Raw genomic sequence first — 17069 nt, 5'->3', positions numbered from 1 at the left:
AAAAAATAAAATAAAATGGAACAAAGTAGATTTATAGGTGGAGGAGGCAATTCGCTTAATCCACCTTGAGTGGAAGAAGTCAGAACCACCATGACAGTCAGTCTATATCAAACTTTGCCATAACAGCTCAAAGTTTCTTAATTTCATAATAATTTTTGATATATGTTATTGTATTCATTTATTTCACCTACAATTATGAAATTCTGAATACAAATTCTTTCTACTTATAGGCTGTTCATTTTAAGCGTTCTACAAAAGACGTTTCTAATGAAATGACTAATATATAACGGATATTTTAAAATATAACCACAGCTTACTACAGAAATTACAAAACTATGCTGAAAGCTTTAATCTGTAGTAACTATTGCAGCGTTTCCAAAGTTTGGTGTATTTCCTGTGTCTGAAGTAACTATGGTGATGTTTCGAGAATTTCTTCGAGAAAGTAAAGTTTGGTTTGTTTTGAATTTTGCAAATAGCTACACGAGGGCTGTCTGCGCTAGCTGCTCCTAATTTGAGCAGTAAAAGACTAGAGAGTAGGCAGCTAGTCATCACCACCCACCGCCAACTCTTGGGATACTCTTTTACAAACGAATAGTGGGATTGCCCGTCACATTATAACGCCCCCACGGCTGAATGGGCGAGCATATTTGTCAGGACGGGGATTCGAACCCGTAACCCTCAGACTGTGAGTCGAGCGCCGTAACCACCTGGCAAAACAGAAATGAAATTGTGTATATCAAACATGCAATAAATATTCATTTTAACACCTGAAATATGCAGAGATTTGTACAGAATTAGAAGTTATATCAGTGGTTTAAATGATGATTAATAAATTTTCAAACATGCGGTTAAGAAAAGATATCACAAATCAAGTTGAAAATCTGTACCTAGAGTAAACGCGTGGCTGTTTAGGTGAGTGTCTGTACTCTATTTTTTTATCTTGTCGAACTGGCTAGCTGTTAGGGCACGTGTCTTATACCGAACTTAATTATCTACAGAATGTAAGAAACATGGCAAACGATTTAGCTTTAGTTTTAATTAAAGCGCAGCGACATTAATTGAATAGTTTATATGATAAGCTTCCTTCATTCTGTTTATACTCGCGCCATTATTACTGAGTCAGTCTACGTAAATCAGTCAGTCAAGGAAATTAGTTCCTGCTGAGCTCCGTGCTATAGAGACATTGGATCTCATTTCAGTTTTACTAGAACCATGGAAACTGCCGCGAATTAAAACAGCCATAGGATAGGCACTAGAGTTTCTTTCAACGTATGCGTTACCTTTTCTACTCATGGAAGGTGTCCCAGTAAGTCACTTAGTCAATGAGTATACCTGCATTATGATTAAGTATGAACTAAGTATATTTAAAACACTTATTTTCTACCAATAAGTCACAATTGAAGGAACCATGGAAACTGCCGCGAATTAAAACAGCCATAGGATAGGCACTAGAGTTTCTTTCAACGTATGCGTTACCTTTTCTACTCATGGAAGGTGTCCCAGTAAGTCACTTAGTCAATGAGTATACCTGCATTATGATTAAGTATGAACTAAGTATATTTAAAACACTTATTTTCTACCAATAAGTCACAATTGAAGGAACCATGAAACCCGAGAATTCCAATTGCCCTCATATTTAGGGGTTTCTTCAATTTTTGAGTACATTTTTCTTAAAGGCTGTGAATTATTATCTACTGGCGTATATACGGATTCGAAACTAAGAAGAAATTTAATTGGTGATGTTTGATTTGTCAGTCTTCTCTGGAATAAATGTGGTTGGTGATGTTTTTCTGCCTTCTGTACAAGAAATGTGATTGGTGATGTTTGTCTTCCTTCTTTTGAAGAAATATCATTTGTGATGATTAGTTTGTCTTTCTTCTGAAGAAGAAATGTGATTGGATGTTTCCTTTGTCTTCTCTGGAAGAAACATGATTGGTGATGTTTGTCTTCTTCGTAACACTTGTCATGGTAATATTTGTTTTGCCTTATTTGTACTCTCTGCTACCAGTGGCACAGCGGTATGTTTACGGACTACAGCGCTAGAGACCGGATTTCGATACCACCCGTGGTGGGCAGACCACAGATAGCCCATTGTGTAGCTTTGTGCTTAATTTCAAACAAACAAAAATCGTACTCTCTCTCTGTCTTACTCTATGAAAATGCGATTGGTGATGATTGTCTTTTTCGGGTACTTAATTCTTATATTTTTTATATAAAACGGATAAACTGTGTATGAAGTATGGATAATCCGAATGTAAATTTCATCAGAAACAAAAATATAAACTGAATAGTTTAAACTGTAAGTATTCAAAATTTACTTTTGTTCCACTCTCAACTCGTCCCCTTAATGATAGCATAAATCTCGAGATTAAATCTTCTTGATCATGAAGTTAGCTACAGTCGGTAGTTAGTTCGCCAATCTGAAGTTTTTAGTAAACTGTATGTTATTTTTTAAATATTAAAAACAAAAGTATTACAGCTGAATATTTTGGTATATTCTAGTATATATATATAAAACGATAGAGGAGATAATGACAAAATAAAGTTTCATCAAATCACAATTTATTTCTGGTTCTCCTGGATGTATACTTCAATGACGATTCTATATACATTTTGTAAGCAACTTGAAGTTAAAACTCCATGAACTATGAAAATAATATATATGTCTTCCCAATGTACGTACATTTACAACAATAAAAGGTTAAAATATCTTTCAAACACATATTAGAGCTTCTTTGTTTCATGTGTAAAGAAAGTAAATATTTTATTTAAACCAATGTGTTTTTACGCTTGAAAGTTCTCTAATTGAAATTTTCAAAAATATTTAGTTTATTATACAAACGAAATATAGTTTTTAACACAGTATTTAAATTTTAAAGGAACCCAGAAGAAATACAGGACAAGAAAAAACGCCACTTATCTTCGGAAATGTGGCTGACAGGGTTGTCTAAAAATTCTTGACAGAACAGGGGAAGCTATTCAAAACATACATTGAACAACAGGTATTCCTATATCAACATGCACAAAGTGTCGGTTTTCGTTCAATGTCAAATCAACAAATCTTCCCGGAAGAGGAAGTACGACTGCTGACCATCCGGATGTTTTCTGTCTCTCTTTTTTGTGCATTCAGTCTCCAATAATGAGTCTTTTATTGGTATTATTTCCTTTACATACAGAAGAGAGCACAAATGTAAATCGCAAGGTGGTTCTGGAGTAATTTCCGGACCATCAGATGATACCGTTGTTTGTCAGGTCATTTACTAGTATGCTGAATTATAGACAAACAGAGTCACAAACTAGTGAAAATAGACATTTCAGGATCAGACAAAATAAAGAATAAATCACATTTAACTGGACAAAAGAAATTACTTCGGATATTGAAATATTTCAGAATCTCGGACAAGGACATATTGAATCAGTTTGGTCAGTCACTTTTCAGGAGTACAATTCCAGCTGAATTGCCAAATAGCAGATGCATACGATTAGACTATAAAAAATGTGTTAAAAATACAACCTGGGTCCTGTGAAATAAAAGTCTGGTGTTTAAATAGTCAAGCAGAAGTTCGATTTAAAAACAACACAATCATTGTTAACAAAACAGAACACATGTGTTGAGAGATGCATAATATTTATGTTGACTTTTATACGATCTACATACACAGAAATGCATCTAATTAAACACAATTTTGGGTTGAAAACCGCATATAATTTATGTTGTAACACAGAAAAAAAAAAACTCGTGTGTTTATATCGCTACAACAATCGTGCTATAGTTCACACAACTTTGTGCTTGGGAAACACAATATGTGTTGTTGTAAAGTAATAAATTATTTTGTGTTAATTTACAAGACAATGTTTTATACTGTGAAAATTAGTTGTCCACTAGCAGGACACATTGATCACCTCAGTCATTCAATAGCAAACATATGACGAATCTCTATACCAGTAGCTAAAACGTTGAATATCCTGTGAATTTTAAATGAAATCATTCGTTTGGTGTTTGTGAATTCTTTGAAAACACTTTCAGCTTCATTTCCTTAGCAACAGACAAGCTGTAAATATTTAAGGTTGGTAACAAAAAGTAGCTACGCACTTGTAAAAATGCCCATTTCTTTCAAAAATGCAACATGTGTGAATATGTTTTGAAATCAATTGAGATGTTTCATTTGGTCGTTGTTTGGTCATGTGACCTGGGAGGATCAGGTCCATCTGGACCGCTACCTCCTTCCTTGACTATTGATTTGGTTCTTGGGTGGGTGTTAGATGAAGTCCATATTAATTCTTCAGTAGAATACGGTCCGGTAGCTAGGAAAACCCCTTCTTTCATCACGCATTCACTGCATGCGCGTAGCAATAGTTCATTCGCACACGCAAGTGACCCTTTTCAGGCCATGTCCATGAATGTATAATGTCGAGTTTTCTGATATAAACATATATTTTCTTTTGTTCATTGTCAATATAAATTTTTGTTCACATAAACAGTTCTATAAATATCAATTGAAACCATACTCGTATAGCACTAATCCTATTTTCACATAAATTTACCCTTTAAAAATAAAATTAACACTATATCTAGCTACCAGTTTGCCCAGTTGTAGGTGGCCACAGATTACATAAGGAGTTTACTAGATTTAGTTGTGAGAGGTACTTAGATCTATTATCATTATGTGATAAAGTTTTTCAGCATTTTTGCGAAAGTAATCTATTGATCTATTTTGAAGTCTGCCTGACAACGTGGGGATGTTTGCGTAATTATGTAAGAATGGTGTGTATCTAGAAACTCTGTATGGTTAATGATTATTGAATTGTAATTTGATTACATTGAACCATGCTAGGCAGGCGTACTCTGCCTCTGGGCGTATGTAGGTTTTATTTTGAGGATGTTTTCTGTTATTGTCAGTCAGACATCTTGCTTAATTCGCTCTTTGTCAGATTTTATTTCTAATTTCATTTATGTGTTTAGTCCAATTTAGTTTAGAATCGTAGGTTAAACCCAGGAATTTGGCTGATGTGGCTATCTGGAGAAGAGTTCCGTAAAGGTATAATTTTCGGGGCTGTTTGTTCTTCTTTTTTGATTTTGTGAATAACATGATTTGTGTTTTAGGGGCGTTTATCTTGATTCTCCATTTGTTACATTAGTTTTCTATTTCACTTAACCGTGGTTGTCGATTTGTTGCTACTATAGTTGGGGTGTAGGAGTTCTTCTAGAATCCAGATAGCCACATTATCTGAAAAATGGGATGAGAAGCAGAAATTTGGATCTGACAGTGGCATTTCACTTACATACATGATGAATAAATAGAATAACGCTAACTACCCCCTCCTTGCGGGACACCTGCCTCCGGGGTAAAATACTCCGAGAAGGTGCCCGACACATTAATTCTAGCTTCCCTGTTGTCTAGAAAGCTGGAGAGCCAGCGAATAATACCTTGCGATAGTTTCATTTGAGACAATCGATATTTTAGTCCGTTGTGCCATACAGTGTCGAATGCTTTCTATACACGAGAAAGCAAGCGATTCATTTCGGTTAAAACTGTCTACTGTTGTTTCTATAAGTCTTACTAGATGGTCTGTTGTTTATCTTGTTTTCTAAATCCATTTTGTATTTCCGGTAATTTTGATGTCAGTTCAAGATATGCCAAAAGTCTTGAACTAATGATTTTTTCCAGGAGTTTTCCAATACAGTTGGTCAGGTTGATTGGTCTGTAGCTTTTTAGTTTACTTGATGGCTTTCCTTCTTTCAGAAATATTAAAACGTCTGCTAGCTTCCATACAGTCGGGATTGAGAATTCCTTAATTTAGAGGAGATTGAATAAATTCGGAAAGATACCACGCCCTCTACTGTTTAATACATCATGCGAGGCAGCTGGAATTTAATGTGAATATTGATTATTTGTGTTTCACTTATCGCCAGTGGCGCCCAGATTGTCAGTGCAATTAAATTGGCCAGAAAATACTAACTTTGTGATCAGTGGGAGAAGAGGAAAAGTTAGGGGGCACTAAATATTGCTTGTATAGAGATGAATGTGATTTAAAAGAAATATAGCACATTTTTTTCTACTTCTGTAGTAATCTCTTGTTTATATTTACCAGCAGATTTTTTCTTTGTCTTGTATTTCATACGACTTTGTTTTTGAAAAAAATATATATTATATAATTAACAATAACGTTAAATCAGTAATTCGTTGGATTTTTATTGACATAAAACTTCATTTTACTAATAATACGTAAATTATTATGTTTAAATTTAAAATACAATTTCAATAAAGTAAGATATTTATTTTTTCTACAGTTTATGTCTTAACGTTTTGAATATACAACTTTATCATAGAATTGTAGTACTGTGTACGTACCTCTCTAATCCACACATACTAACGTTACACACCTTTACTAGAGTAGTGTTAATAATATTGTGTACATACTTCTTTACCACACACACAGATCAGTGTTAATAATATTGTGTACATACTTCTCTACCACACACACAGATCAGTGTTAATAATATTGTGTACATACTTCTTTACCACACACACAGATCAGTGTTAATAATATTGTGTACATACTTCTCTACCACACACACAGAGTAGTGTTAATAATATTGTGTACATACTTCTTTACCACACACACAGATCAGTGTTAATAATATTGTGTACATACTTCTCTACCACACACACAGAGTAGTGTTAATAATATTGTGTAAATAATTCTTTACCACACACACACAGTAGTGTTAATAATATTGTGTACATACTTATTTACCACACATACAGAGTAGTGTTAATAATATTGTGTACATACTTCTTTACCAAACACACAGATCAGTGTTAATAATATTGTGTACAAACTTCTCTACCACACACACAGAGTAGTGTTAATAATATTGTGTACATACTTCTCTACCACACACACACAGAGTACTGTTAATAATACTGTGTACATACTTCTCTACCACACACACAGAGTAGTGTTAATAACATTGTGTACATACTTCTCTACTGCACACGAGGTTGGGTTAAGTAATATTGTGTACATACTCCTCTACTCTACACAGGGTAATGTCAAGTAGTATTGTGTACATACTCCTCTAATCTACACATGTTAATGTTAAATAGTATTATGTACCTACTCCTCTACTCCACACAGGCTAGTAGTATAAGATGTTTGATACGTAACAGTGTGTTCACTTTTCTGTTTTTATAACTCCGACATCGTTCTGTCTTCAATTGTTTATTTTTTTCTGTTTTTATAACTCCGACATCTTTCTGTCCTCAATTGTTTATTTTTTCTGTTTTTATAACTCCGACATCGTTCTGTCTTCAATTGTTTATTTTTTTCTGTTTTTATAACTCCGACATCTTTCTGTCTTCAGTTGTTTATTTTTTTCTGTTTTTATAACTCCGACATCGTTCTGTTTTCAATTTATTTTTTCTGTTCCTAGACTAATCAAGTGAGCTGCCACCAGAGATCATGAATCAAGCCTATTAGCTTGTTCGACTTCAGTGATTTTGTAGTTCTGAACCGTCCAATCATCGGCCCTTATGATGTCACTAGAAGAGGACTTGGAAAGCTTGGCCTTGCACGAGAAGCCCTTAAAGACCAAGCGGCCACGGCAGAGAGTTGACGCCGGCGAACCAAGAAACAGCTATTCTAGTGTCGCTAGTTTCAGTGTACGGTCGAGTCCACCTTTTCAGCCTTATCAGAATGGATCTGGTATGCCACTGCCTAGCAGGGTGTACGATAGCTTAGTGGCCCGACAAACCTTTGATGTGGAGACAGCTTTTATTGTGCTAGACAGCAGTCCTAAAAGTGTAAACAGTTCGACTGTCGTGTCCGAGAATTCACCAATCATTCGCCAGAGTAAGATGTACCTGAACGACAATGTTTCCTCGGATGCTGACATGCCATCTATATATCTTCCTAGTACAGAGTGCTCTGCTGAGGCACCGCTGTTAGACAGTGGTCACCTGAGGAGCCGAATTTTACCCGAACGTTCAAGTAGTGTCCCTCCAATCTTCGGCGAGGAGCGAGTAGAAAACCGGCCTACAAGTCGCAGCAGAATGTCCGACCAAGAACAGAAACAGTCGCCTGCTCACAGTCCCGCGGTAACGCTGAGCCCAGTCTGTCCTCACGTAATGCCTGACAACTCATCAACGTCTGGTAGTAATCTGGTACAGGTAAAGCGTGCTCGCGTAGAAACTATTGTGTCCAGTATGCACCAGTGTGCAGACGGTCAGCGCTTTCCAGATAATCCTTCTCAGGTCCCGGTCAATGGATGTAAAAAGAGAAAACTTTATCAGCCGCAACAACATGAAGTCAGTAGGGTTACGAACAGAGAATACGAAAACGAAGAGAAATACGACAAGGAGGTTGCTGGATCTCCACCAAAACAGCGTCACTTACTTCGAGAAGATCTCAAATCACAGTTACAAAAAATGCAAGAACAATTAGCTGTGATTCAACAACATTACACTGAATTATTTACAGAACAAGTCAACAATTCTTCGGCTATAAAATCAGAGAAAAAACTAGAACTGAATTATAACACCAGTCATGATGATAAGCGGGACAGATCCTCAGTGTTTAGTACTTCATATCCTACAGTCAGTAAGGCTAATTCTAGTGTTGCTAACAACGCAACGAGAGATAGCAAGAGTGTTGTTCAAATGATTGAAGAAGCCACGCAGCTGGAGATACTCAGTCTGGAAAAAAATCTGAAAAAACGAACGCAAGATAACCGTCAGTCCTGCATTGTAAAACCAAACGATCATTGTAGCCAGACTGAAATGACTACTGACTTAGACAGCTTGGTTGCTGCTCTAAAGTCGGAGATCTCCAGCACACTAACACACATCATAGATTCTATTGTGACAAGGTACAAACAAACAAAGAATTTCTCTAAAACAATGGAACCGGAACTGACAAAAGATCCGACATTTCTAAGTCAAACTCTTGATCGTAAATCCCCACGTGCCAAAGTGCTTGATCGCTCCAGCAGAGCAACTAGTCAACTTCTGGTTGGACAAGGTGACACTACAAGACCTCATGTTTTATATCTACCAGGAATCAGGCCTCCCTCATCTTTAATCTGCCCAACCTCCTCATCCCAATCAATACAGTTCGCATCGATGAATATCCCCTACCACTATCATCTTCCTCATCCTCACTTCACGGGAAGCCTAGAAGGAAAACGAGTGACAAATAATGACATAACAGAGCAAACAGAGGCCATGTCCCTTGTGGTGACGCCAAAAAAGAAACGTCACAAAGTGACCGACACGCGTGTGACTCCTCGTCTGATGAGTCAGTTCATCGGTCAAGAAGATTCTAGTCCAAAGAACCCTTTTAGTACCAACATAGCACAACCGTCTATGGGTTTTCCGATCTACACTCACCACCCACCGCCTCTGGTTCCAGTGAATTTGCCTACATCTGTGGCTATTCCTAACCCTAGTCTCCACCATTCAGAATCGTTTCCTTATCATCACGAAAGAACTAGACCAGCGTACTTTAGCCACAAGAACCAAGAAGACGATTCTTTATCATCATCGCCCAATGTACCTGCTCACTATCCTGGTCCTCAAAATTCTCAAGCTTTCTCCTACCTGAAGCAAGACGTAGAGGAAGGATCAGATGGCGGAGAAAGTTTAAACTACGAGTCAAGTCTAAGCAGCATATCCTTTTCATGTTAGGTTTAGACTTGATAAGGTATGATAATATTTAGCATATTCGATAAAGCTGTTAACAATGCGCAGGCTTAAAATATAGTAAACAGATACCTCATACATCTTCTATCAAATGTAATTAGTAGTGTGTATATATATAAACAGGGCCATGTAAACTCAACAGATACTGCGTACATCTTCTATCAAATGTAATTAGCAGTGTGTACATATATAAACAGGGCTATGTAAACTCAACAGATACTGCGTACATCTTCTATCAAATGTAATTAGTAGTGTGTATATATATAAACAGGGCTATGTAAACTCAACAGATACTGCGTACATATATAAACAGGGCCATGTAAACTCAACAGATACTGCGTACATCTTCTATCAAATGTAATTAGTAGTGTGTACATTTATAAACAGGGCTATGAAAACTCAACATAGTCAACAGATACTGCGTACATCTATCAAATGTAATTAGTAGTGTGTATATATATAAACAGGGCTATGTAAACTCAACATAGTCAACAGATGCGTCGTACATATTCTATCAAATGTAATTAGTAGTGTGTACATATATAAACAGGGCTATGTAAACTCAACATAGTCAACAGATGCGTCGTACATATTCTATCAAATGTAATTAGTAGTGTGTACATATATAAACAGGGCTATGTAAACTCAACATAGTCAACAGATACTGTCGTACATCTTCTATCAAATGTAATTAGTAGTGTGTATATATATAAACAGGGCTATGTAAACTCAACATAGTCAACAGATACTGCGTACATCTATCAAATGTAATTAGTAGTGTGTACATATATAAACAGGGCTATGTAAACTCAACATAGTCAACAGATACTGTGTACATCTTCTACCAAATGTAATTAGTAGTGTGTATATATATAAACATGGCTATGTAAACGCAATATAGTCAACAGATACTGCGTAAACGTTCTATAAATATACATTGTGTAGTCTGTATGCAAAGAAGCCTCTGCAACCTTAACTTTATTAAGTACTACATAGAGCAATACTAATAAGCTTGCACAACTTTTATTCTTAATTATAATTTACCATTAAAATTAACTGCGTAAATGATTTGAAACCTCGTTCATATCTCACAGTTCTCTGATTGTAAGTTGTAACATTCTCATCTTTATGTAGCCTGACGATCTTGCATTTCATCATGTAGGTGTGCGTACATTATCTTTACAGAAGATTGGTGTTCCTGTTATTCTCTTGTCTTGTGCTTTAATTGTTGGATTGAAGGAGATTTTAATGCGAATATTCTCGTTTCGATGCACTTTGCGGACTGGTAATAGTTTCAGACAATTTACATGTAACATGATCTTATAATATGCCGTACATTATCCCAAGTTAGGAGAAAATAAAACCAATTACTTTTAACTCTCAATTAACTGAAATTATTTAACGCGTAGTCACGTGAACAAAATGGATTACAGAATTAGAAAATAAATATTGTGTTAAGAGCACGAAAACTAAATTTTAGGTTTAGTTATTTGAGTTAGCTAATAAACCAACAAAAAATTATATTTATTTATCCACGGGTAATCCTACTCAACCTATTGACTACAGTTAATCCTCTTCACCCTTGTAATAACAGATAATCTTCCTCATACCGTTATCAAAGTGTTTACTACTCAGCCTAGTAGTCACAGGTAATCCTACTCAACTTAGTGACTGTAGCTAATCCTACTTTACCTAGTTATAACAGGTAATCCTACTCTAGCTACCCAATTTAGTAGCCACAGATAATCTTACTCAACCTAGAGACCATAGGTAATTCCACTCCATTTAGTGACCACAGGTAATTCTCCTCAATATAGTTACCATAAGTAATTTTATTCCACTTAGTGACCACAGGTAATCTTACTCAACCTAGAGACTATAGGTAATCCTACTCCATTTAATGACCACGGGTAATCCTCCTCAATCTAGTTACCATACGTAATATTACTCCACTCCTATAATCCTGCTCCACCTAGTGGTCACAGGTAATCAAACTCCACTCACTTGTCACAAATAGTTCACTCTGCAAATTGCACTCGTGATCACAGTTGCAATGTTAGTCACTTTACGCTTCCTGTTTCTTTCTCTAATATTAACTCATTTTACAATCAGTTATACTCACGGTAGCACCATATTCCTCTATCAAAATTTACCAGTTTTTGTCTGTTACTTAAAACAAAATTATCAACAAAGATAGCGACATTGTTTATCTCAATAGTTATGGCAGGAGAAAATAAACATTTGTAAAAAAAAAAAAAAATCACGGAATCGTGTACACCTTAAGAACGAGAGAGTTTAAAAATTATTTTTAAATAATAGACTATGGTACTTATTGTGATGCATTTATATCATTTCGTGCTTCTTAACTATATGTACTTGCTTAACCATTTCTTGCACATGGTGGATTTGTCACAGCTGTTTACTTTCTATCTAACTGACACATTTATGACAGCATGATTAGGCTTAAAGGTTAAAATGCACAGAAGCAAATTTCTTATTTACACACTAACACACACACATTTGTGTATAAATGCACACAAGTAAGCTTCGGTTTTCGTAGTTGCGTGCTATCCGTATTCTATTGTATTTAACAGCGCGTGCTTGGGGTTTCGGTTTTTTAGTTGCTTATATGTTACTAAATAATTCACTCGGTCTGGCCTGACGATTTACTGATGGTCGTGTGTCACGTGCTAACAAAGCAACTGATAGTTAAACTACGTTTTATCAAACGATCTCATTCACCCTAAGCTATTCCACACGTAGTGCGTGGGCAAAATTAATTTGATTTTCTTTAGAAAGACGCTGCGTCCTTCACACGCTATACGCATGTGCATAACACAAAACAGAAGCAGAACTAAGTATCTTGTTTCGGAAAGGCTAAATTTCAAACACAAAATAGAAGCAGCAGTAAGTATCTTGCTTCAGAAAGGCTACGTTTCAAACACAAAATAGAAGCAGCACTAAGTATCTTATTTCAGAAAGGCTACGTTTCGAAAACAAAATAGAAGCAGCACCAAGTATCTTATTTCAGAAAAGCTACGTTTCAAACACAAAATAGAAGCAGCAATAAGTATCTAGCTTCAGAAAGGCTACGTTTCAAACACAAAATAAAAGCAGCACTAAGTATCTTATTTCAGAAAGGCTACGTTTCAAACACAAAACAGAAGCAGCAGTAAGTATCATGCTTCAGAAAGGCTACGTTTCAAACACAAAACAGAAGCAGCAGTAAGTATCATGCTTCAGAAAGGCTACATTTTAAACACAAAACAGAAACAAAACTGATCATTGTATAACAAATCTACTACTTTGCTTAAACTACACATTATCTTACTACTCCATTTTTTAAAGTTTGTGTATTTTTATCAAACATTTTTCAAAACGCTTAGTATCTTCTCTCCATTATTTCCTTCGTAATCAGTACAGGCTATCAGATAATTAATAATTGACTTAACCGATTTGAACAATTACCAATTAGTTGCCAGTTAATCGAAGTTTGTTGCGAACCATACTATAACCATGAACCACATCGGCTTTTTGAACCATTCATTTGTTTATTATGTATTCATCAAATTGCTTATAGGTCCTTGCCTATGTTGGTTACGGAGTCCATTATAGTACATGAGTCACATACACACTCACAAAAATCAAACAACAATACCTTCAATATCGAAATTTATCCCACTACTTACTGCTTGTGTCTCCTGTATATTTTACTCTTAAAATAATTGATTTCTTCCAGTTTGTTTGATCAATTCTTGGTCTGGCATGGCTTGGAGTTTAGGACACTCGACTCCAGCATGGAGCACGCTTGCAATGGGAGCGTTATAATGTGACAATCAATCCCACTTTTCGTTGGTAAATAGTATTCCAAGAATTAGGAGTAGGTGGTTCACTTTAGTCTATTACTTCAAAATTAATGACAGCAACGCAGATAGCCCTACAGTAATTTTGGGCGAAATTCAATAAAAAAAAACAAACAGAAGTCCGGTTTTTTTACACTGAGTGTTGTAACAGGGAAAAACAAAACAAAACATAAACATACTCAGTACGATGGATCCCGCTGGTAATGAAAGGTATAAAATCAAATCAATAATTTTCTTAACCAGTCTTACAGCAGCACTCTAACTCCGATGCACCTGAGGAAGGCCAAGCTTATGTTCTTCTATGTGAGATATCCCAGTTCCACGCTCCTGAAGCTATGCTTCCCGGACATCAAGTTCAACAAGAACAACACAGCTCAACTCGTCAAGTGGTTCTCTAATTTCAGGTGCGTGTTTATTTATTCCCCCTTTTTTCCATGATCAAACATCAAATTAATATTTTCCATAACTATTCCTGGTTTGTTTGTAATTAAGCACAAAGCTACAAAAGTGGCTATCTGTGCTCTGCCCACCACGGGTATCGAAACCCGGATTCTAGCGTTGTAAGTCCGCAGACATACCGCTGTGCTACTGGGGAGCCACTATTCCTGGATGCTTATAAAGACATCCATAACATACTTGTACCACAATTTGGGTGAGAGCAAGGAAATTTAGAAAAATAACAATTGTAAAATATACTGATTTTTAACAATACGGTTGATTGTTGTTGCCGTTTGTTTTTGTCTCAGATATCCGGGCAAGGCTACACAAAATATGTCTGCGCTAGCCATCCCTAAATTTGAACGGATAGACCATAAGGAGGTTAACTAGTGAACAACACCCACATCCAACTTCTGGGCTACTCTATTCAATTTGTGGGTTTTGACCGTAACTCTTATAACGCCCCTACCCCAAATAGCTCAGCAGCAAGTCTATGGATTTATGACTTAAAAAATCAGGTTTCGATTCCCGAGGTGCCCATAGATAGCCCATTGTGTAGCTTTGCGCTTAACAACAAACAAACTTATAAACGTCCCCACGGCCGGAAAATGTGTAGCGCGATTTTTTGTGATAACGGAACGTGAACCATGCATTTACTTGACGTTTTCTGTCCACTGGATTTATACAAATCATAATTCATTTCTGAATCTATGCTACTGACATGTTCTTTGAAACTAAGCCTTAGGAACTAAGTTAGGTCTCCAAATATTTTATATAAATAACATCTCTAGATCGTAAGTGTTCAAGTTGATTCATAATAATGCTTACATTTCTTATGATGATGATAGGTGATTCCCTAAAAATTATCGTAATAAAAACATTTCTGTAGGCAATATTTTCAAACTGCCCCTGGACCTGTATGATTCATCCTACTCAGTAATAAATAATCTTGGGAGCTTAAAATGTTAAAATTCTGGGTTCGATTTCTGACGAGGCCACAAGCCCATTGCACAGCTCTTTGGTTAAATACAAACAAGCAAACCTGTGTGATATACTGTTCCTCTTGTTTTGAAATAATTAGCTTTCGTTTCGCAGCAAGGCGGTACATAAACACTTGAGCCATTAGCGAGTGATTTATCTTTATCTCTGTGGCGTTAACGTTGCGATAAAAATTATATCGCGCACAAAGGTATGGTCTAATTAAATACGGCTTTACATTTTTGTGGCATTATATTGTTAAACTGTTTTATGGTAACAATGTGACTACAGTTGTGGACAAAATTATTACCTCACACAATCTTTTTCATAATTTTCTTGGTTCCTGTAATGTTTTACGATACTATGCATTGTAGAAGTGTCAGAACTAGTGGAAAACGGTTATGGACATTGTGTGGTTTAAGCTGGTTCATATCCCGCTAAAAGTTCCTTCGGAATAAACCAACTCTAGATTTTTGAAGTTACGATAGCATAACATACCTACTGCTAAAACTTTGGTCAGAACACAATAATTCTGCAGTATTGGAATTACGGTGGTATAATATACAATAAGTAATATGCTGCTAAAAGTTACATCGGAGTAAACAAAGTCTGTAGTTTCGAAATTACAGTTTTAGGTCAAGTAAAATAAAAATAAAACATTTTTTAGCAACCGGAATTTTCAACAAAAGGAAGGAGGAGGTCCTTTTTTAAAATGACTTCTATGAAGGAAAGTTTACATCTTTTTCATGTTGCTTGTTTTCAAAGTTTCTATGTCAAACAGAAGGCTTCTTTGTTTCATTTTTTCATCAAAACAATACAGAATTTATGACAATTAAAGAAAAAGTACAAAATGAATCAACTGTGCCCATCTCATTTTTTATTCAGAAGTCTTCTTTACTTTATTGTATGGTCGAAAAACGATAATTCGAAAAAGGAAATAAATCGCAAAAAAAGTGGGGTGAAGCGGCTGCCAAAAAGGAAGCGGGTGGAACACTAACGCCAAAATGTGAGAAAGCATTTGGAAACCAATATTTCTGATAAAAATCACGTTAGATATCAGCTTTGTTTTCGGATTCCTTTTTATCTCTTCATTACGAATTTCAAGTGAGGTATATGTAAAAATATTATTTCATATCTATCTTTTCTCTCCCACAAGTTACTGCTGCTGGGCCTGCCGGTAGGGCGCAAAAAAAAATCAATCCTTACGCAACTTTTATTTGTTTACAGATATTAACATAGATAAAAACAACCATATCATTATATCTTTATTTATATGTCTTTCTTTTTAACTCTCAATAGACATTCTAAGACGTACATATATATATTCATAACTAACTGTCTCCATGTGTCGTACAAGCCATCAAAAATATCGGTAAATCACTCTAAATACGTTAATGACAAACATAGCAACGGCAGTGTTTACGTTCTTTATTCTTATTGCATTTTAAGGTTGATATTTAGTGGCAAATATGTATGTGTGTGTGTGTGTGTGCCTCACATCATCAGACGCACTGCTTCTAAACATTGTCTATAAACATGTATCTTACACATCTTCAATGAATCTATACACTTTCCATTAAAACAGCTCAAAATCAAACTTCCGATCAGAAACATCACAACTAAGTAAACTGTAGCAAACATGTGTATTAAACAGTGACAAGCCAGTTTGGTAAGTTAATTTTTTTTTAGGACAGTAATATTACTATTGATGGCAGTGTCTGGATCGAAACAGATTAATAGTTTGGAAATAATGTGTAAATAAAGGAACGAAAAACGGCAGTCTGTCTCTTATATGGAGCTTATATCATTATTATCAAACTGAACTTAATTCATTTGTTTCCTATTTTAGATATTCAGAAACGCCACAAAAAAGATGGAAGACAAAACAATTCATTTAATTATTATTTTACGCAAGTACGCAGGAGGGGATTCGGCCGAATCCCCTATTTTTGTGATGTAAAAAACATATTATGTAGTTTTAGCGCAGCTGTTTATGGTATTTAACGTTGAATACACAGTATACATTCTTCAGATGAAATATTAGCATTTTTTGGCTTGAAATAGTATGTTTGTTTGTTTGTTTGTT

The 17069-nt window shown here is 35.6% G+C and overlaps 1 protein-coding gene across 1 annotated transcript in view; it reads left to right on the top strand.

The window, feature by feature from the left end:
• The window catches only part of LOC106462149 (homeobox protein prospero-like), an 88429-nt gene that overhangs the window by 57664 nt on the left and 13696 nt on the right, over positions 1–17069 (top strand). Inside the window, exons 2-3 of the mRNA XM_022389320.1 lie at positions 7439–9671; positions 13817–13971. Of these exons, the coding sequence (XP_022245028.1) occupies positions 7539–9671; positions 13817–13971 (2288 nt within the window). The 5' untranslated portion in view covers positions 7439–7538. The remainder of the gene's footprint in view (positions 1–7438; positions 9672–13816; positions 13972–17069) is intronic.

This window comes from Limulus polyphemus, unplaced genomic scaffold (assembly GCF_000517525.1).
Source record: "Limulus polyphemus unplaced genomic scaffold, Limulus_polyphemus-2.1.2 Scaffold1105, whole genome shotgun sequence".
NCBI lineage: Eukaryota > Metazoa > Arthropoda > Merostomata > Xiphosura > Limulidae > Limulus > Limulus polyphemus.
Note: the sequence above shows the minus strand (reverse complement) of the source record. Positions and strands in the feature narration are given on the sequence as shown.